This window comes from Equus przewalskii, chromosome 16 (genome assembly GCF_037783145.1).
Source record: "Equus przewalskii isolate Varuska chromosome 16, EquPr2, whole genome shotgun sequence".
Lineage (NCBI taxonomy): Eukaryota > Metazoa > Chordata > Mammalia > Perissodactyla > Equidae > Equus > Equus przewalskii.
In genome coordinates this window covers 76,433,439-76,459,907 of record NC_091846.1, presented here as the reverse complement: position 1 = coordinate 76,459,907, position 26,469 = coordinate 76,433,439, and the positions used below count along the sequence as shown (strand labels likewise).

The 26,469-nt window shown below is 37.2% G+C and overlaps 1 protein-coding gene across 4 annotated transcripts in view; it reads right to left on the bottom strand.

Annotated features, from left to right (window-relative positions):
- MYO16 (myosin XVI) overlaps positions 1-26,469 on the bottom strand; it is a 597,681-nt gene that overhangs the window by 365,043 nt on the left and 206,169 nt on the right. For all 4 annotated transcript variants that reach the window (XM_070579270.1, XM_070579268.1, XM_070579272.1 and 1 more), the window contains exon 5: positions 2,252-2,360. In XM_070579270.1, the coding sequence (XP_070435371.1) occupies positions 2,252-2,360 (109 nt within the window). The remainder of the gene's footprint in view (positions 1-2,251; positions 2,361-26,469) is intronic.

Sequence of the window (26,469 nt, the reverse complement as noted above, 5' to 3'; positions counted from 1 at the left end):
ACACCGGGCACCAAATAATCATAAAAATCTCATCTCAGAATATTGGAAATTTCTAAGGACATCAGCCCACACTGTCAGAACAGATAACTCTAAATGTGCACCAACAAAGGGACCAGAGAATAAATCGTATTAGACAGTATTTACTGGAATTATGGCAGCTGAGACAGATAAGTAGGAGGGACACTGGCAGAAATGGAACCAGATTGTGAATGAGGTGAGGGAGGGGCAAGACGGATGGGAAGGCAGAAGCCAGTGCGACAGCAGTGACAAATGGAAAACAGAATTAAAAATTTAAGAGATATTAAATTGAATTTGTTCCAGTAAACATGTATTTTACAAACTGATTGTGACAGCCATTGTTGTGACAGATTTTCTCCTAACTATTCAGAGTCAGTAACTTCCTCTCCTTTTTTTCCCTTAATCATTTTTTTTTTTAAAGATTTTTTTATTTTTTCCTTTTTCTCCCCAAAGCCCCCCAGTACATAGTTGCATATTCTTCGTTGTGGGTCCTTCTAGTTGTGGCATGTGGGACGCTGCCTCAGCGTGGTCTGACGAGCAGTGCCATGTCCACGCCCAGGATTCGAACCAACGAAACACTGGGCCGCTTGCAGCGGAGCGCGCGAACTTAACCACTCGGCCACGGGGCCAGCCCCCTTCCCTTAATCATTTTTGAAATCAAACTCTCAAAGGATTGCACGGATTTTTCTTTACATAAGACAGATAATCCTGCTTCTGCAAATACTAACATTTCTTATCGAACAAAATCCTTTAATGAGTTGGAAGGTTTATAAGTAACGCTGATTCTTTTACAAATAAATATACTTATTTTAGTTTCCAAAGAGAAATGTTTATTACTGTGCCTATTAGAAATTCAGGACGATCAGAAGAGCAGGAAGCAATCCTATGGAACTGGCACAGCTAAATAAAACACAGCCAAGTCCTTCATTCCAATGCAGAATTGGGCACTGCCAAGTCCGATTTTGCAGAGGTCCAAATAATAAACTTCTCAAGAGTGGAATGTGCATAACTTTGAGCATCATTCATTTTAGAAGTAATAGAATCTGTCTTCAACAAGTCACAATGGACAAGACGTGAAGAAACCATGCCATCTCTCATGTAGGTGCGAGAACAAGGAGGGAGGGAGATGCCGAGGGAACCAATGGCTACACCACACAGCCTGCATCCCATGCCGCTCTGTCACCCAAGCCTTAAGTGTGACCTTCAGTGGCACAGCTCTGCTCACATTTTCTGTAATGAAGATAATAGTATCTACCTTGCTTTCAGAATTAATGAGACTATATTTTAAGAATTCATGGCTGCTAAGTACTAATTATTATTATTCCAAGCCACCCCATCCTTTGATACAAGCGATCTGGAGAAGGCAAAAAGCAGAGCGAACAAAGAGGCAGATGTGGGGCTTTCTTAGAGGCGAGAAGGATAGAGTCAGAAGCACAGCGTGGCTCTTAAAATTCTTAACCTTTCTCTGACAGAAGATCATACTCAAAGGGATTGGAATTTCTTTGTTGTTATTTATACTTAAAAAAGAGAAAGAAAAAAAGAAGGGGCCATTTCTTTAGTTTAATATGATATCAGGCTCAAGCTTTCAAGTACCTCCCACTTTGCTGATGCTGAACTTACTCATGAAATTATATGCTGAGACTGTGCAATTAAACGTTCTTCGTCAGTGAACACATTTGGGGGCTCAGCCGCATCTTTGCAGGCTAGCATCGTGATAGTGGGGCTTTCTTCTAACAACGTTTGTTTTTCCAAGTGTCACTACGAGTGGATGCTGGGATGCTGTGCAAACTGCCCCTGACTTAAGCCTTCACTTACCTGCGTGTAATTGTTCCGAGGACCATCTGCTCCTAAGAGAATACACTTCAGATGACCTTGCTCTCATTAACTCAAAATTCAATTGTGCTGGTTCACTTCCCTTCCCATCCCAGTGGAGAATAGATTATAATTACAAAGACAGTCCCACTAATTATGGACTTTAGATGCTTGTTAAAATGTTCCTTCATTGTTGGCCTCTAGATTTCTGCTGGCTTGCAAAACTGCATTGACTAGATCCAAGATGCATTGCAGTAGGAGCAATGAAATGCTGTATAGACCTATCCTTATTTGACACAATCTAGGGAAACTGCACCACTCTAAAATCATGTAAGCACACCTAAAAATGTATATACACTTATCATTCTACCACTGTATCTTTTCATCTATCTTTCCATGGTTTTTCAAAGCATCAGCCCACCATTTTCATCCAGATAGGCCAATAGGATAGAGCTCGATTCCGTCCCTTCTACGGCATAGTCCAATGGGATATTTCCATTGACATCCTGCAGAAGGACATTGGCTCCAGCCTGTGAGTGAAAAGAACAAATATAACATCATGTATAGGTTAACACAGAAAGCTGATCAAAATTTCATTTCTATCTTAGTCGAGAAACAGACCAGAAAAGTTTACATTAGATATAACCCTGCAGAATCATGTAAGAAACTGGAATTAATTTTTAAGACAAATACATGAAATATGTTGTGAGAAACCCTGATGGTCTAAAAATATTCAACAGATCCTTACAAGACCTTAGTCCCAAACACTTCTGCCCACCCCTCTTTCTAAACCCTAAATATCCAATCCATGGCTGCTTAACCATGCATACCTCTGAGCTGGCTGCCCCATAGCCTGTCTTGTTTCTAACACAACAGAAGTGCCCCCTGCCTTCAGAGAGTCGAAATGGCAAACTCTTCTATGAACTCAGGCTGACCTGCCCCAAACTATCCTATTAAATCTTTAGGCACCTTGCTCTCCACAGAAACTCATCTGAGAGCTGTTCTCATACTATGATGTTCTAATAAAGGCTGGGGCTAATGGCTTCTGGTTAGTTTTTCTCTTTCCAGAAAGTGTTTTATAACAAAAAATATAATCTGAAGACATTAATGGATGGAGTATATTAATTATGGCTATGATACGTCTTTCAGCTTCACATGTCCTCCATCAAGCACCTCTGAGCATCCTGAGCACCCTTTGCCCATCCCAGCTTAAGTACAGTAACAGAGGGGCCAGCCAATGGTGGCATAGTGGTTAAGTTCACACATTCCACTTCAGCGGCCTGGGGTTCACAGTTCAAATCCCGGGTGCAGACGTACACACTGCTTATCAAGCCACGCTGTGGCAGGTGTCCCACATATGAAATAGAGGAAGCTGGGTATGAATGTTAGCTCAGGGCCAATCTTCCTCAGCAAAAAGAGGAGGACTGACAGCAGATGTTAACTCAGGGCTAGTCTTCCTCCAAAAAAAAAAAAAACCCCAAAATACAATGATAGTTGTGCTTTTGCTCTTAAAAAATTGGTTACATAAATTGCCACCATTGCTCCACATTCTTTAATGAGCTCCATAAAATTTATCAGGCATGGTTTGCACCTTTTCTCCAAGGGCATGGCATGAACATGTACCCATTGTCCAAGATTTCTCATGTGCCTCTCACTAACATGTCATTAAACTCAGGCCAGACAAATGAAAGTTCCCCCTATCCTTTTTACTGAATAGGAGTCTGTATTGCAATGTTAATATAGTTAATATAGTTCATATAATATCCAAATTCATAACTTTACAGAAAAAAGTATGTCACACTTATAACCTTACATATTAAAATGTGGGATTTTGCCTTTTGTTATTATATATATGCCTATGAGTATATATATAAATAGCTTGTATATATATACATATACAGGTTTTCCAAAGGACTGCTCTAAATATATTATAAAAACAAAACAAGGGGCTGGCCCGGTGGCACAGCGGTTAAATTTGCACATTCTGACTCGGGGGCCGGGGTTCGCCGGTTCGGATCCCGGGTGCGGACATGGCACTGCTTGGCAGGCCATGCTGTGGTAGGCGTCCCACATATAAAGTAGAGGAAGATGGGCATGGATGTTAGCTCAGGGCCAGTCTTCTTCAGCAAAAAGGGGAGGATTTGTAGCAGATGTTAGCTCAGGGCTAATCTTCCTCAAAAAAAACCAAAAAAAAAAACCCAAAAGAAACAAAAGGTAGATTAAAGTGGTCAAATACCCCATATTTTAATATTTTCCCTCCAGATAAACTGTGTTGCCAATTTCACCATCTTAACTGTACCACATTACATTTTCTATAACCATATAAAGATACTCTTTATTTGAATAGAGCAAGTTATATCTTTCAGATTTTCACTTATCTGAGGAAAACATGTAATTTTAAGGTACTAATGACTTCAAATTATCCTGCTAGTGCATTTAATTTTGGTTTAGTTATTCAGAGTTTGCAAAGAAATTACTTGAGGCAGTATTCTTAAGTAGACTTTGCTAAAGATTCCTTTCCTTTAATCTTCAAACACAAGAATAAGATTTTGCATACCTGCTCAAGCATTAATTGTTAAAGAATCAATTAAGACATAGAACTGCAGGGTGTTGTTACTGATTTCAACACTGATAGGTGGGAGATAATCAAGTTATTCTTTTTCTCCCAATACAAAAATCTTTCAGATAGAATCTTATCTATGCCAAACATCTGGGCACAAGGCGACAATGAACATAATTAAGAGTCATATATTATCAATAACAGCAAAAACAAATAGGAGAGCAACTTCGCGTCCAGGAAGGTCATGCACTTGGAGAGAATATTTTCTATTCTTTAAGAAGTCACAAAGCTCTTTCAAAGAAAGTCTGAAATTGAATCATGGCGCTGAATATTTTCACTGGGCTCATTCATTGAAATTGAAATAGTCACCTGCTCGTCTGTGCTGCTGAATTACCAGGTATTATTCCTTATATAAAAGTTGGACTTCCCTGGGGGCTGGCAACTTCCCTAACCACAGAGCCCATGTTATTCCTCTTTATATTCCCAACACTTACTACAGTGCCTGGCACGTATTAGGTACCAAAAAAGATTTATGGATACAAATTGAAAAATAAGAAGCCAAACACTGAACTTAACCTAATTATTAAAAATTGAGGCAAAGAGTTGTAATTTTCCTAATAATTCTTTTAAACTAAATTTTGACCTCTATTTTCAAGGATGTATATATACAATTTCAAAATCACTATGTGCATATGTATGGGTCCCATCTTCTCTCTTTCCAGATGGATGACATTTGTGAAAGACTCTTTCTTTCCTTCTTTCTCTCTCCCTCTCTCCCTCCCTCCCTTTCTTCTTTTTATTGCCACTGGACGTGGGTGACAGTGCCCAACCTGCGGTGGCCCTGGAGCTCTGCCCCCACTGCCTCTGCTCCTGGCAGATGTCCCTAGATGGGCTGGGCTATGTGTAATAAGAACATAGATCCTAAAGGATCCCCTGAGAAGCTGTATTTCTTGAATTAGAATTCTGAAACTGTACATCTATTTTAAAAAACACCATTGATAAGATTCATGGTTGATTAGCATTCTTAGTCTAACTCAAGTATTAATGCTCAATTTTAGTTGTTAATGGATCCCACTGGAAATACAGAGTTGATGACGTGTAGAGCAGGACTTTTCCTCAAAATGTCAGAAGACCTCTCTCAACACCATCGGGATGGTCTAATTTCTAGCATACGTAAAGGGAAATAATTCTTTACTAGAAATTATGAGGTATTCTGTTAATAATTATTTTAAAAAATACTTTGAACTACTCTGGAATATAAAATAAATTTTCTCAATTTTGTGAAGTTACAGCTAACAAATAATTCAATTCAACAAAAATATCACTCTTGACATTGTCTATTTTTATTAAGAGAATTTGAAAAAACATGTATTCAAAAATATAATTTTTTCTCTTCCAAGGCACGATATTCTTAAATATCTTTTTCAAAAATAATGTTCTTTTTACATTTCATATTTCATTGCACTGATGTAAGCACCCACTATATGATTTTTCAGCTATGAATATAAAAGCCAGAGCAAAGTTCTCCTGAACTGGTGCACATATTAATTATATTGTTTCCTTGGCTATACGTCTCAGTCCTTTCAGTACAGAATGAGAACCCCAACAGTAAACATTGACTTTAATTTTCTCGTGCGTTGGTGTGTGTGTTTGATTTTATGCATCATTGTTTTATTTCAGGTGATGAGAACTAGGAGGAGCTAAGGGGTTTAGACTAGATTTTTAAATACAGGACAAAGAATAGGCAAGCCTGCATTTATTTTATGATACAGAAACAATTGCCTTAGTAATCACTACACATTTTCTAAATGTAAAATATTTTAAAATAACTGAAGGCTGTAAATTATAAAAACATACGGATTAACAACTGTGTGTGTAAAAAAGATATTGAGAGTAAAGTAGATGGAAGACATGTATACTTTCCCATGATTCGAGAAAACTAATTTATATTCGGTGCCCATGGATCCCCTAAGCCCTAAGGGGTGTGTGTGTGTGTGTGTGTGTGTGTGTAATATCTTCCTAGTTTACATTCCTATACCCAATCACCAGATGTCAAATTTTTGAAACTGACAGCAGTTATCACCCTTTGTCTCACTGAAAGAAGAAATTCCAAGTTAAGAAAAACTTGCACTAGTAAGAACAGCTCAATGAAAATATCATCTTTGTGCAATACAGCCTGGGAGGCAACCCTTTCGGTTTGTCTTCAAGAAAATCAGCTAATCACAGCCTGATTGGTTTTCATCAAGAAAATTAAAGTAATCAATGCTACATGTGCAAAGTCCACAGAAACTCCTCAAACACTTTCTGCGGTGGAGGACTGGACTGTGCCCCCGGGAGCAGGGAGTGTATTTCCCCTCCTTCAAGCTGGAAGGCTGCTCCACTTCCAATTCATCAGGAACCACGTTCCTGGAGTACTGGCAATGGAGCTCAAAGATCTCAGCCCCCCACGGAGGGATCTTATTTACTACAGATCAAACGACATGTGAAAAAATAAGTGGACATTCCCTGTAAAGAAACAGTTTATCAGTTTACTTTATGTAGCAACTTAGTGTCAATGAATATACTTATTTGTTTCATTTAGTAATAATTCTCTAACACACTAACACTGAAATTTTAATGAGAAGTAACCAATGACATTTTAATAAACAGACACCACTTTTTATACGCTAACACTTTTTGGTAATTTTAAATTTTGATGTAAATTCAAGTTTACTCAAAGTTGCAAGAGTAGTACATAAAATTCCTGTTTACCTGCTTTGGGTTGAATTGTATTCCCCAAAAAAGAAAGGGTGAAGCCCTAAGCCGTCATATGTAGGAATGCGTCCTTATTTGGAAATATGATCACTGCAGATGTAATTAGCTAAGTGAAACCGAGGTCGTACTGGAGTAACCTACATGGCTGGTGTCCTTATAATAAGAGGGGCATTTGGAGATGAATATACAGACCGAGAGGGAAGATGGCCAGGTGAAGATGGAGGCAGAGATTGGAGGGATGCTGCCACAAGCCAAGGAATGTCTGGGGCCACCAGGAGCTGGAAGAGACAAGGAAGGGTCCTCTCCTAGTGGTCTCAGAGGGAGCAAGGTCCTGCCAACACCTCGATTTCAGACTTCTGGACTCCAGAATTGTGAAACAAGAAATTTCTGTTGTTTGAAGCCACACAGTCTGTGGTACTTTATGGTGGCCGACCCAGGAAAGATACTTTACCCTTTACATAAATTCACCAATTGTTTATACTTTTCCCCTCTTTTTTCTCACTCTCTTTTATTTCTCCTGAATCAGTTAAAATTGAGTTGCTGGCACCATGTCATTTACTCCTAAATGTTTTAGTATGTACTTCACAAGAACAAGGATATTCTCTTGCACAAAAGTTATCAAAATCAGAAAATTTAGCATTAATAAATGCTATTGTCTAAACCACAGTCTACATCCAAATTTCATTAATTTTTCCAATTCTGTCCTTGATAGCTATTTTCTCCAGCTCAGGATATAATACGGGATCACCCAGTACATTTAGTTGTCCTTTCTCTCCAGTTTCCTTCCATTTGGAACAGTTCCTCAGCCATTTTCTTTAAGACCTCCTCTTATATGTCCTCACAATCAGATTTTTGGCAGGAAAACCACAGAAGGGATGGCACGCTCTTCCCATAGCATCATAGCAGCAGGTACACGATGTCCTTGGTCCCATCACTGATGAAGCTAACTTTGATCACTTGGTTAAGGGGATGTTGACCAGGCTTTTATACTGTAAAGTTGCAGCTAAGAACCCCTGAGTTCATACTGGTATTAATAAATAAATAAATACCTGAATATAGGGGAAAAGAAAAAGCCCCTCCTTACAAAAGGATACCAACTAATAAATGTAGAAGAAATTACCATTCATTTTGGTAATCATTGATTCAGATGAGAGTCATCAAGGGATGCTAAAACTAGAGTGCAAGTTTGTTCATGAATAGAATATTTACATAGTCCTCAAACATCTTGCCACAAAATATTCCATTTAAATATAAAAATGCTGGCATCTAACACGTTAGGAAAAATAGAGAAATTCTGTGAGTGGATGTTTTGAATTGTAGATGGTTTCTTCTTTCTGTAGAAAATTTTGTATTCCTGTGCTAGTAGGAAAAAGTGACGGTCATCTCACACTAATATATAGGACACAAGCAATTATTTTAGGTCAGAAAGCATTTTGCAAACTTTAATGACACAGGGAACTGTTCTTTGAGACCAGAGATCGAGCGACAGAGATTGCCTCGACTCTCTCATGTATTCCAAACGTCCGCATCATCTGGACCTCACCCTCTCTCCAACCCATCATCTCCACCGACCTCTGGCTCGCTCTCCCCTGCCCATACAGGCCTCCTCACTGTGCCTGATACATGCCCCACTCCCACTGACGTTATACCTGCTGGCCCAATTGCCTGGAATATTTTCCCCCTTGGGCATCTTGAAATGGCTGTTCTTCTGCAGCCCTCTTCCTAGAATCACTTATCTAAAAGTCCCCATTCTCCAAAACTTCATCACTTGACGTTACCTCACTCTGTTCTAATTTCTTACAAAGATGATTATAATCCACTGTCTTAAATACACATGTTTATTTATTGATGACATCCCACACTATGTTTTATGCTCCATGAGAGAAACTACTTGGTTATTGCTGTATCTCTAGGATCTAATACTGTGTCTAGTACACTCTAAGTTCTCAAGAAGTAATTGTAGGTGAGTAAATTATTAATAACATTAAATTATATATTTGTATATATTTTGTCACTGAAAATTTTATATGTTAGAACTTTTGTTTTCTTTTGTGTTCTTATACAACTTTCCTATGATCACTGAAAATTGAATTTTATAGAATTTTCACAGGTCACAAAATATTATCCTTCTTTTAATATTTTCAAGCACTTTAAAATGTAAATTGTAGCTTACGGGTCATATGAAAACAGACAGTGGACCAGATTTGGCCCATGAGGCATAGTTTGCTGACCTCTGGAATAGAACATAGATTGTCAAATACAGACAAATACAAGCTGTTAAAGTCTTGTTTGAAATTTGAGCCCCATTATTTGAATTTATTTTCTTTCTCTTCCAGCTCTGCTGAGGTATAAGTGACATATACCATTGTGTAAGTATAGGATTTACAACATGATAATTTGATATACATACATATTTCATGATTAGAACTTTTTTTAAATTAGCAGTTTTAATTCTAGGAAAGCTAACTAGTTCTTAACATGTTTGTGGCCATTTGTATTTCTTTTCTAAGTTATCTTTGCAAGTGCTTTGGCTATCTAAAAATTGGGCTTGTGTTTTTGTTAATATTAAAAAGACTTGTATTTTTTAGCGCAAATCTTTTGGAGGAGAGAGCAAAAATCCTAAAAACCAATTTCTTAGGAATGCCAAGTGTTCAGGCATGATAAACCATAAAGGCTAATATAACTTAACTTGATTTTCATTATGTTCTCCTCAAATATAATTATAAAATACATTACATAAATTGTTTTAAATTTTTTTGAAAATCTATATTAAAAATATTTTATATTCATGTCCTATAGAGTTTGAGGGCATATTAGCATATTAATACCTCTGAGAAGCCCCTCACTAAAGAAACTAGTTAAAGATTGTCCCCCAATTTTTTCAAATTCATTGACCAATAATACCCAGTGTTTGAGAAATGCAATAATATTCACTGTTGAACTGTTCATGGAGTCTCGTATCACAATAAAACTTGCTATCCTACAGGAAATGCACATTCAAAAGAAAGAAAGATTTAGATAAGAACAGGAAGTCTACATGGAGTTTCTTACATAGAGAAAGTCCACCAAATTTTAATTACTTATTTTATGCTATCCTGCATTTATTACGGTAAGAACTACCTTTTGGTGAAGCTATTGGAAAATGTAAAATAGAATATTATACCTCAGAGAGCAGTAAAATATGGACACAAAGGGCAAGGGGGTGTTCCACTTACAGGTGGTAGGAAACAGGAGAGTGGGGAAGGGAATTTCAGTGGCATAAAGAAAAGACATGAGGGGCCGGCCTGGTGGTATAGTGGTTAAGTTTGCTTGCTCAGCTTGGGCAGCCTGGGGTCTGTAGGTTCGAATCCTGGGCTCAGACCTAGCACTGCTCGTCAAGCCATGCTGTGGTGGCATCCCACACAAAATAGAGGAAGACTGGCACAGATGTTAGCTCAGCAACAATCTTCACCAAGCAAAAAGAGGAAAATTGGCAATAGATGTTAGCTCAGGGCCAATCTTCCTTGCAAAATAAAAAGAAGAAGAAGAAAAGAAAAGAGTTGAGGCTTGGGGTCAGAGAAGCCTGAAGCCTGGTTTTGAGTGTGCGGTACTGCTCACTGGTTTTGTGACCAAGGGCAAACCATCCACTTCTGCCCTTCAGTTTGCAACATGGAGCCAACTCTTAGTACTGCACATATATTAGCTACCTTCAGTGTAAGCCCATTCAGTACCCAGCCCAGTGATTGACATAGAGTAGGCGCTCAATAAATTGTAGCTACGCTGAGAAAAATGGTCAGAAGAGAAAGAGTACCATATTAAACAAACTATTTGCAAAGACAATCATGAAGCATAGTCTATTAAATCACCCATCTTCTCATCTGGCATAGTTTTTGGCTAAACATAAAAATGCAATTCTTGAGGGCTAGCCCCTGTGGCCTAGTTGTTAAGTTTGGCGTGCTCTGCTTCAGCTGCCTGGGTTTGGTACGCAGGTGCAGACCTACACCACTCATCTGCCAGTGGCTGTGCTGTGGTGGTGGCTCACATACAAAAAGTGGAAGATTGGTGGTCAATGTTAGCTCAGGGAGAATCTTCCTCAGCAAAAAAAAAAAAAAAAAAAAAAAAAGATGTGAATCTTGAAAAGAATGGGACAGAATGAAATAACTGGTAAGAGAGAGGGAAATTCAGACCAGAGCTCCTTGAAATATTGAAGATGGTAGATTACTTCCCATCTTCCCCTCAGTCTTACTATACAATATATTTGACAATACCAGCTTAAGGAAACAAAATAATTTTAGTCAAAGGCAAGAAATACTTATAAAATGTCATTCCCAGGATATGCAGGCCCAGCAATGTTAAGAGTTCCGAGTGCAGTATTTGTAGCAGACCAAAACAAATAACAGAACGCCCTCTATTATTACTGTTATTGGAAAAACCCAATGCAACATACACTTTGTAAATCTCTTTCTTAAAAACAACGCTGATGTAACAAAATACATTTATGAATGATTAAGTGGAAATTTGAGGTACCTCTGAAATAAATCTCCAAAGAATGACCCAATTCATTTATTTCCAGAGAATTTGCTACTTAGGTCTTTGAAGTCTATCTTGCAGCCAGCGACCCAGGAAAGCACTACAGAACTTTCTCCATTGCTACAACCACTATAGGAGAGTGAAAAGAAAAGTTTCTCTCAGTTCTGTCCTGTGTCTTCAAGGACAAACTCCAAACGAATCACAACAAAGACAGCAGACTGTTATCATAAAAAGAAAAGCAAACCCATAAGAGTCCCCCACAAAATGAAACCTAACATCACAGAAGAAAATGGGTGGCAGATAATGATCCCAAAGGGCAACCAAATGCAGTCAGGAATAACCGATGCACATGTTCTTGTGGAGTATCTACCTTTTCTACCCCGCATTGCTTTACACTCCTTATTATTGTTGAAATGGGCAATTTGTAGGAATGCTATTTTATAAGGATCATTTAGAAGGCAACTCCTCTCATTCTGAAATATTTATGCCACCAAAAGGAACTGGTGAAGAAACTCTTAAACATTGCTTCCCTAAACTGTGGAATCACAATCTCTTTTGACAAAGCTCAGCTGAGACATCACCGTTGAAAGACCCATGGAAGTCAGGGAGAGAGGCTGTCAGGAAGAGTGTGCACCAGCAGAAACCCATAACAGGGTGAATCACCTCTGATGAGCACCCGTGAACAGGGCTGAGAAGGACGGACCCGTTATCTTGGCGGAGGCTGACCCTCTTGCATCTGAGTCAAACCAACCAGAGGACTGCTGAACTTCTCCCTGCCCACCATCACGAAACGTAAGGAACCGGAACTGAAGATTCATACGTCTCCAGTCTCAAGCAGAGACTTTCCCACAGGTTTCCATTGTTTAAGCAGAGAGAAAGAACTAGAAGCACATAACTTTCCTTTGGATTCTAGATTTTTTGGCAGATACCATAGGAGGCAATGCCATTGGGAAATCTATTTATTGATTAAGGAACTATGTATTAAGCCCTTATTATGATTCGAGTATACTTTGAGATTTTAATGATCACAAATTTTTATGATAAAATATTTAAAACCTCTATTACAACCATTTAAAATTTTATAACAGTTGAAATCACATTGAAACACATTTTTACAGTTCCCTCTATAAACTGTCCAGAGGTCAATAATTACTACTTTGGGGGCACATAAATATCTATGTATAGCACCGCTGCCATGCTAAGTAACAAACCATGTTAAGAAAACAAAACACGTAAGAAAAAAAGGTAACTGTAGAAATCCAAAATAACTAGGGTGTGAATAGCATTTATAGTCATACTAAATAAATCTCCACATATTGATATGACAGATGTTTGATGTGATGACAAGGGGAGGACGGGCACACGGCAGAGTGTGTGGATCTAACGGGGGTTGGGAATGCGCAAATAGAGAGCTGAATCCCTATCTTCCAGAATGAAGATGGAAAACCAAGTTTAGCAATGTAAACAAAACAGATATAAGAACGAGAAGAATCATCTAAAAGAGTTGAAAGTGGTTATATCTGGGAAGAAAAATTATAAGAGAAGGGCAGAATGGAAGGGATGGTCTGAGTTTCACAAGGATTTTAACAACCTTTGTAACACTATCTGGCTTTTTAAAATATGTTCATGTATAGAAATAAAAACCTAAAGCGAAAAAAACAATGGCAGGCATGAAATATTTCTCTCATGAGAGATTTATAGACGTAATCATGAAATGATGTAATTACAGTATCATAAAAATAGGAAAAAGTAATGAAAATTTGTGTAAAGTATCTAAAATAGGATAATGCTTGAGATTTATAATATGCAACTGCATATCATTAAAAAATCATGTGTGACAGGAAATTTTAAGGCCTGGAGAAATGCAGGAAATGGGTATAAAAAGACCGGTTACCAAGATATATATGCATGGCACCATATAAATTCAGCATGAATTTTACCTGTGTGGGGAAAAGGGAGAGAAGAGAGCGGGAGATTAAGAAGTACACCAAAAGATATTCAGGGCTGGCTGGGTGGCACAGTGGTTAAGTTCACACGTTCCACTTTGGCGGCCCGGGGTTCGCCGGTTTGGATCCCGGGTGTGAACACGGCACCGTGTGGCAAGCCATGCTGTGGTAGGCGTCCTACATATGAAGTAGAGGAAGATGGGCATGGATGTTAGCTCAGGGCCAGTCTTCCTCAGCAAAAAGAGGAGGATTGGCAGCAGTTAGCTAAGGGTTAATCTTCCTCAAAAAAAAAAAAAGATATTCATTGATTATCTCTATGGGATACAATTATTAGTGATTTTAAATTTTCTTCTTTACATTTGTGGGTGTCTTTCAATTTTCTACAAGAAACATGTATGATATGTATATTGAGAAATACATTTTTCAAAATAAAAAGTGAACAAAACTATGAAACAAGATGAAAACACATGACCATTCTTATGGCAAGTTTCAAATCTACTGAATCCAAAGATAAGAAGTGAAACTTTAGATAAGTTAATGATTATCTGGTGAGCTAGCTTGAGTAACACTTGAATCAATTAATGGCCACAATGTAATTAAAAGTCAATCTTCTAATTAAAAGATACAATTTTGTAAACAAGTCTATCGAGTAAGCGTGGCTGAGAAAAAGCCAAGGCAAGAAAGCAGAGGTTCCAGGTTAGTAAAGAGCTCATACGCTTGGGGTAAATTCAACATCATTTCAAGGTATTGCGCCAGTCACTTACGTCACATTTCCTACTAAGCCATTCGTTTCCTCTCGTGTGATGGTTTCGTGTGAACCACACGTTGGTACATCGTAAATACTTATTGACTAAGGCCTTGCATGAAAGGGCCTACTCTCCTAAAATTAGTTATTCATGTAATTATTCTCCAACACCAGTGTGTTTACTTTGCTTTTTAAAAAGCCTGTTTTTCTAATCTGAGCACTCCACATTGCTCTGAGAAAGTATAGCTTTTTCCAGGTCTGTTTACGAACAAACTGAAAACACAGGCAGTTGATATTTTCTGCCCTTTAAAACTTTGCACTAATGGGCTTCACGTGTGATTCATCTCTAGTGCCTTATGGTGCCAGTGCCAACACTTCTTTCTTTTTCTTTCTTTAGTCTAGAATATTCTATTATAGTTTTAATGTTCCGCATTGTAATATTTATGTACATATGAGTGGGAAACCATACAAAATTTAATATCTCCTTACATTTGAGTTATGGATGCAGTTTGCAACTTCCTGAGAATTTGCTTCTCTATGTTTGAATGACTAGCTTCTGCTCATGTTAGTTCTCCAGTTGCCCCAAGGAAATTCTCAAGGCATACTTCCCCTTGACTTTCATGACAATACAAGCTTCTGGTTTGCATTCTAAACCCAGCTTCTCTTTTTCAGTCTTCTTTGTAGCCTCCTGTTTCTCAAACAATCTTTAATCGGTTTACTCTGGACCCTCTTCCAAATGTTCTTTCTTCTCTGGGACCTCACATTTTCATGGGTTGATCTCCTTTACTTGAGGGCTTCTGTTATCATGTGTATTCACCTAAGACTTTTCTCTCTCTCCTGAGTTCCAGGACCAACTGCCTCCTAGACATCTCCAGGTGGATGTCTTCCACGGATCCAGACCTTAATATGTTCAAAAAGGAATGCATGGCCCTCTCACATAAAAAGATTTGTCCACTGGTGTTGGCTTTCTTGGTAAATTGCACCATTCCTCCCAATTTCCCAAAAACAGAAAGCTTGGAGTCACTTTTAAATTCCCTCCCCTTCTTTAGCTCCTACATTAAAAAAGTCAACATTACTAATGATTTCAAAATACATCATCATCAAAACATATCATCGTATATCGAAATATATCATCAATATTTCCTTCATTCCCATGGCTACCACCCGAAACCCCCAATCACCTCCCTGGGTTTTATGTAATGTTCTCCCAAAGGCGGTGCCTCCAGGTAGGTGCTCCTTCCGTCTTACTCCACCGCTGCCCAGTGTCTCTTAGATGAGGTCAGGCACTCCCTCTCCTGAGCTGCCACAGTAGTGTTTATCTACCCCATCACAGCACTCAGTGAAGTTAAGATTCGATGCATGGCATGCACAGAAATGTCTATGTCTATATGATATGTCTATGTCATATTAATGATTATACACTAAAAAAATGAACTAGTGCTTATGCTCATTTTTTACTTTCTCTCCTACACAAGACTATCAATGTTTAAGGCCAGAGATCCTGTTTCTCTTGTTGCTCCTGTATTCTCAGGAGCAAGCAAAGCATCTGGCACATAGAAGACCCTCAACAAGTAATGTGTTAAGGGAGTGAATGAATGAATGAATCCACATCATGAGTTAACCAGAGATATTTTTTAAAATAATGTTTCCATTATTATCTGGACTTTGAGAGGAAGATTCATGACTTACAACTTATTGAGGACCAATTTTATATTCTAAAATATTATTTGGAATTTATATTAGTTCAGAGAATAGAACCTGAGAGAAGTAGGAAATTTGACTGCCATGGGAAAAGTTTAAACCCCTGAGGAACCAAAGACCATCGGAGAGCAGATCTGTCACCGGTCGTCTGCAAGGTAAGGATGTGGGTTCCTCTCCAAACCCAGCCCCTAACCAGTGTCACACCTGGGACAGCTCAAGGAACGCTTTAAAGGAGATAATGGGACAAGATCCTTGCCAAACTCTAAAAATCCCATAATTCTGTTTTTTTTTTTTTTTTTAGGAAGATTAGCCCTGAGCTAACATCTGCTGCCAATCCTCGTCTTTTTTGATGAGGAAGACTGGCCATGAGCTAACATCTGTGCCCATCTTCCTCTACTTTATATGTGGGGCACCTGCCAGAGCATGGCTTGCTAAGTGGCGCCATGTCTGCACCCGGGATCTGAACTGGTGAACCCTGGGCCGCCAAAGTAGAACGTGTGAACTTAACCGTTGTGCCACCGTGCCGGCCCCTCTGTTCTCTGTTTTTGAGGTCTCCTTTCATATTTTAGTATCTGCAGTTCTCAGATGAGGATACAGAAGTGGTATAAAAAGTATAAGGCAATGGAGGTGTTCAAGGTGTTTCCAGTTTACTTGAAGAGTCCAGTTAAATTTACAAAACAATCCACATCAGCACCAACCAGCACAAGAAGACAGTAGATACAGAGAGCTGGTGGAGAGAGGGACAAACACGAACTCTGGAAATAGACCAATCTCAGGGAGTCCCAGTTCTGAAACTTTACTGGCTGTGGAAACTTGGGTAATAGGATCAAGGTGAGGTGTCATCTCACTTTGAGATGAGACTCAAGCAGATGTCTCTTAAAGTGTTTTTTTGTTGAGATTTTCTCATTATCTGTGACCTTCCAATTAATTCTCCCTAATACCAGACTGACACTCTCAAACATTCTATCCTTACATATTTTCACTACCTGTTAACTCTACTCATAGGTGGTAACAGAGATGATGACATTCAATTGTGGTAGAGTTGACTCCCTATACAGCGAGCTGCCCTTTTTCCTTTCCCTGGTTTCACTAAGTTTTGCCAGCTTTTAACTGCATTTTATGGCACCCTATATTTGTAAGAGAGTTTTTTAAAAGGTGTCCATGGTCAAACCTATTTGGAAAGCCTTGCATACTCTCTAGCCTCTTATAACTCCACAATGCATCATGGCATTGTGAAGCTGCCATATGTTGGGATGGGTCAGGATGAGATGAGAACTAATTTGTCCAAATACTTTGGGCACTGCTGAGCTAGACAATCAAGTTCCAGGCATGGTCTATAAGCATCTATTAGGATGCACCTTGACTGGGGATGCCCGAAACACTTTTCTATGGTACTCCTTTTTATTTACCAGTTTAATCACTTCATAATGGAAGCAAGTGGTAACTGCGTCTCCATGGATGGGGGCAGCAGGACAGCTGAGTATCAGAACTGAAGAAGCAATTCTAGAACCTGAGTTCTACAGCTACAGGGTGGGAAAAGCAACAATTTAGGTTGGACCTATTTCTAACAGTTCTTTAAGAGAACGACGTGTTGGATGATCTTACAGCTGTTATAGCTGTTTTGTGTTTCCTGGCAAAGATATCTTATATCTACCACCAAGCCTATGATCATAATGACCCTACCATCAAATGCCTTCTTCCTTCTGCTATATTTAGAAATTAAACTTACAGATTTATTCCATTTCTACTTCTTCCTGACTGACAGAAAATCCTTAGTGATAACTAGATATTCTTTGGCATCATTTTGAATTAGTTTTTTTGAAATTTACTTTCTTGGACCAAAGAAAAATTATCTTTTACTCTATATATTCTTTATTCATGTATACATTCCCACTTGACTTAATAGTCCTTAAAGTTTTAACCCAAAGTCTTTGCTAAAAGTCTGCAATTATTATAGAAAGGACTATAAACACTTTTGCCTGCCAAATTCTCCAATTCTCCCCCTGAATGTTTTCTTTTATATTCTATATGCCCAGGGCAGTCAAATTGAATTAAATTTAAATGTCTTAGTTGTATCACGCTTTTTCCATATCGTTTCTTTGATATGACATGCCCTCACCTTCTTTCTCATTTTCCAGGTAATGCAGTTGCTGCATTTCTCCTGAGTCTTAACTTGTCAACAACTTAACAAACAGTACATAGTAACTTGTGTCTACGAGATCAAATATCAAAAATATGCAAATGGTAATAAAAACAACTGAATAATGTGTGTGTTTTATGCAATGGTAATTCCTACTCCATCTACATAAAAGCAACTAAAAATTATTCACATTTTAACATAGAATTCCAAAATTCTGTTAAAACATCTGCAAGTTATCCAGCTCTTAAAGTAAAATCTTTAGAAGGCTTAGACGTTACTATTTTTTTCTTTAGCAGATGACAATCCTTAAAAGAACATAGCCTACAAAATCAGTGGAAGAGTGATTTTCATTTGGCAAGTCTTAGCTGGAGCTTTCTGAATTAAATTATATATGTAAAAAAGTATAGATCTCATAACATCTTCATTGAAAATGATAAAATACCTAAAGTGTAAATTACCTAACATATTTCCATTAATATTAAAATACCCAAATCTGGCTGTTGTAATAGATACAATATCGAAAAAGAAATGAGTGTCAAGAATCATGAATGAAGAAACAGGTATTACATGAAAGCATCAATCAAGAATATGCACTATTCTGGGTCTGATATTTATGAGTCCAAAAAAATAAGTGCATAGTTTGCACTATCCTGGTATAAAAAAGCACTTTTAAAATGAGGTTTAAAGATTGAATGTTTCTTTAAATTTAAATGTGAAGGAATTCCTGATTTTGTGGAGCTTGATTTATTAACAAACATCGCACTCAACTCCCCAAGATGAGTTCTGAATTGAATAAAAAATACGCCATCATCCACATCTAACAGCTAGTGTGACAGCTAGGGCTGCTCTTCTGATGGAGTCAGAAGACGAAAGGGGGACCACTGATGACAAATCAAAAGACAGACATTTCTCCATCTGCTCGGCACATGCGAACGACTTGATCCTTTTCCTCTCTCTTTGCTAAAAAGATTGCGTGATAATCAAGCGACCTCAGAACTAAGCTGTCTTAATAAGAGTGATCTCTTACAGAGGTGGTTCAATTAAAGTCATAGGCAATAAAATAAAAACTTATAAACGAGCTCTACCTAGAGGACACACAGCTAGGACAAATCCACATGGGACACTAGTCATCCATTTACAGGGAATAAAAATTGAGAAAAACACAACTTGAACCAAAAGTTAAGGCACTGAAGCCCTGACACATTGGCAGGCCTCTGGGCTGTGGCTTCTCCCTCATTAAGCAGTTGCATGTGGTCCGTTAGAACAGTGCAGACATAAGTGGCAACACGACAATACTGAAATACAAACATATTTTAAAACCAGCTTTATCATGAATTGGATTCTAAGTGTGACTTCAAGAACTTAGATGACAGATGTTTTTGATCTATCTGTACCTTCCAACCATCAATATGTGTTGGAAACTCCTATTATAAATTAGTTTTCTGAGGTAGGAAAGGAATACTGCAGAGACAGTGAAAGATCAAAATTTCAAAGCACTGCTTCCACGTGGAATTTATCACAGATGCAATATGCTTGGAAGTGAGTGGGTACTTCAATGATATTGGTTTAATGTAATATATTTACCTAATAATTTTCTTAGCAATAAATCATCCCATTAAAATACTTTTATTTTATGGGTCATGTTAAAATATGCATTCTTTTTCCAAGAGATAGAACTAGATTTTTAAATCACAAGTTTCTAGGAACTTTTGAAATTAAGTTAAAAGTTAAATGTAGTTTTAGATTTATGGTAATCACTGTTTTAGAAGTTTACGAGAATCTCTAAGGCAACTGTTACGGCATTCTATTTCAATAATCTCATTATACTTTAAAGAATAAATAAAGGGCTATTATATAAATTTTAGTATAGCCTTGCCAGTTGTCATATTAAGCCATCATATATATTTATTAGGTTGCAAAACAGTATGGATACCATGATATCAACTTTATAAAAACATCTACAGTATACCTATATACAACTACATATACATATATATATGTGATCATATGAATATATTATTTTCTATAAAAGAGGGCCATATTATCTGTACTGTTTTATAACCATCTGCCAGACTTGCTCCATCTCTCGTGACCATGGTCACTCTGGCCCAGACTTCCGTCTCCCCTTACCTAAGCTGCAGCAGTAACCTCACAATGCTAACAGCATCCACCCCGACCCTCCAGTCCTTTCTCCTCTGCACCTCAAGGGAGGTCATTTCCATGTGACAATTTGACCATGTATCCACCTATCCTCACTTAAAACTCACCATTGGTTCCTGGTACAGTTTCCCCTTTCATCTGATTGGGTCTCAATTATCTCTCATTCTCACTCATCATGCTCTCTCCACTCTCTCCAATCATCCACACTGGTCTCCTCTCAGACCTGCTCCTTCCCATCAAGGAGTCTTTATACAAGCTGTTCAACTATCTGGAATGTTCCTTCCTCCTCCTCCTCCTGATTAACAAACCCAGCTCATCCTTCAGATCTCACCTTGGTGATCAGCTCCTCAGGGAATGCTTCCCAAACCTTCTGTCTATCACATACCTTCATTTCCTCCTCCTGGACAAAGCTTGTAACTCTTCTTTCACTTTGGGTGTATTCCATAAAGAACAATCTCTCAGGTAGCAATTTCATGGTATTTCTCACCATGCAAGATACTACTGATTTACATGCTAATCCCTCTTCCTCTGGGATTCTGCAATAGCCACTCAGCCAAAAGAACCCACACAGGGTCCACAATTCACCATTTTTAATTGCAAGCCTTATTCATGCTGTCACCATCACAGAGGACATTGGTCCACTCATCAATATCAAAAAGTTTAATTTCTACCTGTGCCATTAGTCAAAACTGGGTTGTTCCAGGTTCAGTTGGAATCTTTTGACAGATTGACTTACTCTGGTATTTAAAATTTTTAGCCCTGTCTATATGGACATGAGACTCACTCCATTCCTTACTACTTTAGAATTTCATCTTTTCATTTAATCCTGTATATCTCTCATTTAAGTGTGCTTCATCCTCACTTCAAGTTCTCAATAGAGAGGCCCCCTCTTTTATTTATTTTATACCCGATCTAGTGCCACCTATGTAGAAGGTGCTTTCCAAATTAAATACGGTTGCATTACAGCCGTGTTGTATAATGATTTACATGCTGTGATAAGCATATGGGGGAGATATTTCATCATTCCCAGCTATTCTTGAGTTATAACGGTCGAAGCAAGGTCAGAGGGGGGAAATGGAGCATAGCAGAAATGCTATATGGTTTTTCTCCTTTAGTAAATACTTCCAGATGTATTTGACCCTACAGTAGAAGCTCACGTCCTATGTTAAATTACTGTAGGGTACAATGGCATAGCCTCTCTCAGCTAGGGCTCTAACTTGACTATTTTTTCAATTCTTCCAAGGGTTGCATTACCAGGAACATTCTAGAGGAATGGGCCGGTCATTTTATATGACAAGTTTCTTACAGCAGAGCATTATATCTTAATTCTTTTGCTGAAATCTAACTGGCAAATAGTTAGAAAAACCTCTCAATTGACTGCATCTAGTTGAGAAAGAGCCATATTTGTTGATATCCATGTAAATCCTCAGAGCTTTATTTGAATTTATTCCGTTTCACTCATGGAGGAAATAAAAGTGATAATTATATTCTACGGTAAAAAGAAATCTCTTAAATCACAACTACTCATTATTTTTCAGTGTGAAAAACTGGAAACAGCTTAAGTTACCCAAAAGTATTATAGCACCTAAACTATGGAACACTATTGCAGCCGCTAAACACATGTTTGGGCAAAATATTTAAAAACATGGAAAAATTTCTGAAGGTTAAAAGACCTAATATGAATCCAAGTTTTAGGTGTGTGTTACATACACACCCCCTCCCCCACAGACAAGAACTAGGAGGACATGTATTAAAATGTTAACATTGATTTTCTTGGACCAGTGGGATTGTAGATGACATTTTCTTCTGGTTCTGTATTTTCCAATGATTCTAAAATAAATATGAATTGCCTGTGTAATTAGAAAGAGAAAACATCTTACTAAAATAACATTCAGAAATTAAATCTAAATGCTTTACAATATTAATATAAATTATTAAATTTTAAAAATTGTCTTAAATATAGATTTAAGAGGTTATTTAGCATGAAAGAACAATTTTGAAGGGGAAATATAATTTACAAAAAATGGAAGATAAACAAATGAACAGGGTAAACCTGAAAAAGTTTTCCTTAGGTCTTGGGCACAGATGGTAGAGATGTGTGTTTTCCTAACTTATTAAGCCCAGGAAAAACCTAACATGCCCGTGTTTCTATTAGACGCCCATGAAAAGTATATAATGTACGCATTTCTCTGTTCTTCAAAGAATTTTCTATAAAATTATAGAAATGCCATGAAGCACACCTTTTTGAGTTTATGCTTTTGTATTTAAAGAGTATTTTTTTCCTCCTATCAGAATATAAGTCAAAAAGGAAAATCTTAATCACCAATAGAAGTCCTTGAAAATGTTGATTAATGACACAGTGTGTCACAAGAAATCAAGTTAATGCTATGTGCAAGCACAGGTCTTTCATCTTCCTGCATTAACAATTTATACTGCACAAAGGAGTGAAATCATGGAACCCCTGGGCCAACAGAAATCATGCTCAAAACAAGACAAATTTATTTTCAGCGATTGTGAATATAGTGTTTTTTGCCATAAATATAACACAGAAGTAATTGAAGTACTTCCAAATGTGTTAGGATTCTGACATTAACAGCCATGATTGAGTAAATTTCTGCATATTTAATATATCTTTACAGAAAAGACCATTTTCAATTTTTGTCTATAGCGTGGATACTGAGTACACTGATATGGCATTGGCCATGGTGTACTTCACTCAATCACTTAAGTGAAAATATGTTGACAATCATGACAAAAGTGCCAAAACCACCAAACAAACAGAATTGAAGAATACAGAATTGAAAAATCAAGGCAGTCTTTAAAAATTACTTTAATTTTTTCCAGTTAAATAAACTTCCACAATAGTTGAAAAAACACCAATCATGAATACTACCAGAATACTTGATTTTTTAAAGGATATATACCTTGAATTTTACTTCACTTAGAAGCGAAAAATCACTGACTAGAAAGACACATCTATTCTAATGCAAAAAGTGTTACTTTGTTCTTAATAGTTATGTTAAAATTAAGATAAAGTGATATATTTTTTTCTTCAGAAAAAAACTGGTAGTAAAGTGTCAGGTGGTATCGAGTTAGTATCAGCTGATAAAATAAATACATAAACCTTTGAATATTGTTTTCATCTATTTTTGAAGGCTTTGCACTATGGTCAACAGGATTCATCTATTTATATATCCAACAAGATGACAGTCGGCATTTCCTCTACATCATTATGCAGACGAGCCCTCTGGCTCTGAGTTCTGCTCCATGCCTACTATCAAAACTTTCTACTTGTTTTAACTCTTTGTGATATAGTAGGAACTTGAAAGTATTCAAGCCTGAAGACTTTAATTTTCTCAGTGAATTTGAAGGCGATATCAAGTGCTGAGAAGCAGATTAAATATTGTGCGTGTGGTCATTTACATAAAAGGTTGATAACGAGGCCAAGATCTTCTGCCACAGTTTTATTGGCAAATCAGACTTACCCTGAACCATTTGGCTCTATGACTCATTTTCTGGAGAAGAATATAACCTTCTGAAATAGCAGAGCACCCAGTGTCCTAATATTTAACAAATGCAAGTCATGGGCAGGGTAATTTATAACTAAACAATATCAAATTTTGTATACTAGTATTTAAGCTGGGACTAGTCTAAAGAACTAATGAGTGAAGTTTTGGAACGACTTAATTTTGATCTATTACCTTAAGCCACCTAACACAAAGTAATATCATTTACTATTTTGAAATATCATTTACTATTTCAGTCATGACAGAATTGCTGTCTTCCAGAAGTTGCCTACAGCACCCATTAAAATGATCTAGTTTCACATCGCCCATTAAACACAGTCCACGACACACTCTATCCAACAAGCAGAGCAATGACTAACACCAGATGTTCAAACACAAACGGCCAAGGATAGAGAAAACACTCACTGCTGTTTCCAGTACACACCCCGTTGTTATCAAAGTGAAACAATGATAAAGGTATTGCTGAGCCTCCCTTAGTTAATAACTCTCCACGGGGTAATATTTCCTCCTACACTATCTAATTTCAAGGAGTAAAAAAATCTTAAAAGATCTTCCAGTAATACATCATAGTAATAACTTAGCAATTTGCTATTGCCTGTCACCCCTTTAAAAAATAACAATAAACAAGCAAATGCCATTTTATCCTTCAGTTATGTAATACTCATTTCTTGAAATTATGTATAATAAATACCCTTTATAGCAAAATATATTAAATGGTTCTAGGACATGGGAAGTCTCAAGTCACATCCTCTCCAAATTTTCAACAGGGAAAAAAAAGACATCTGAGATGATGAGTTAGGAACATAGGTAATCATCTTCCCCAATACAAGCATCATACAGTATTTTACTCTATCAAATTATTTTCCTTTCAAAATAATAAACACTGAAATAAAAGTAATTTGTTTCTTATGATTCAAAATGCAGTGGACTGTTAAAATGTGCAGATTTGTCACAGCTTTAGAACTGCTAACAGGACAGAGTAGCTTAGCAACTGTGGCCACATTGGAAAATTGAACGTGAAAATTCGGATCTAGCATGCTGCAGAGAAATGCAAACCTTCAATCCAAGGTCACATCAGAGATGAAAACAGAGCGATGCTATTTAGAGACCATCCCCTACGAAATCACATGGGACAAAATAGCAAAGAAAAGTCTATTGTTCCTCTCTCAGCAAGCAAGTAATTGAGCAGATTCTGAGTGTATTTTCCAAACACTTACTCAAGGCATAGATGCATTGATACAACATGCCAGAAATATATGTACACGAACATGGTGAAATAAAGATTTTCAAGAGAATAAAACGTGACATGGTCTGAGTTAATCACTTTTCAGCCTCTGTGATTTATTCTTGAATAACAGAAAAGCTTCTTAAAATCTGGGAAGTAGAAAATTACCTTGGAATTATTTTAAAAAAATACAAAAAATTTGCATTATATATCATTGGTGTTTGAATATGCCACAAATTAGAAAGCATTTTAAAAACTGGATAATGCAGAATGTAAAATAAAAAATTTATATATGTGAGATGCTCAAATAATCAATAAAACAAGGTAAGTGAAAGAAAATTCTCAGTGGACAAACTGTATAATTATAATGTATACAATATATAATTATATATTAAATATAAAAAACTATAATACATTAAAATATTATTTTATTGGCAGGCAAAACATTTAGATTTGGGGATTTTACTCTACTACATAACCTCTCATATTAAATTTCTTTATATAAAAATTATTACATATTAACCATATTGCTTGTGTCCTAGAAATGCTCTGCAGACCCAGTGAGATATTTGTGAAACTTCCAGGAAAATGCGAAGCTCTATTCAACTATAAGATGGAAATTGTGAAAATAATGAGAACTTTTTGTGTCTAAATTTTGAAAACATCTTGTAGAAATCTATCATTTTTGACCCATCCCAATTCCTAAAATATATGGGTTTAGATGATCGCTATTTCATATCCATAACCTAAAAAATGTCAATTGTTTTGCTTAGTAATAAATATGGATGATGCTCATTATTCACAGATTCCATATTTGCAAATTTGCCTATGTGCTAAAATTTATTTGCAATCCCAAAATCAACAGCCGTGGTACTCTGATATTCATTCGTGTGTATATGCAGAGTGGTGAAAAATTCACCCAACACGCACGTTCGCAGCTGAGGTCCAACAAGTCTTCTTGCTTAGCTCTCATAGTGTAAACAAATGTCCTTATTCCATCTATTTAGAGCCACATTTTTGCATGTTTGAGCTTTTCATTGGTGATTTCCCTGTTTACAATGGTCCCCTGGTGTCATGCAGAGGTGCTGTCTAGTGTTTCTAAGTGCAAGAAGGCTATAACAAGCCTTAATAGAAAATATATGTGTTGGAGAAGCTTTGTTCAGGCATGAGTTATAGTCCTATTGGCCATGAGTTTGATGTTTATGAATCAACAATATATTAAAGAAGATGTCTTTAAGCAGAAGCACACACAAAACAAAGATTGTACAGATCTGTTGATGAAAATGTTGTGACTGGAGGCTTGTAGGAACCTAACCCTGTATGTCCCCTAGGAGCTATTGTTCAATATTCACTAATTCAGTGTTTGTTGTGA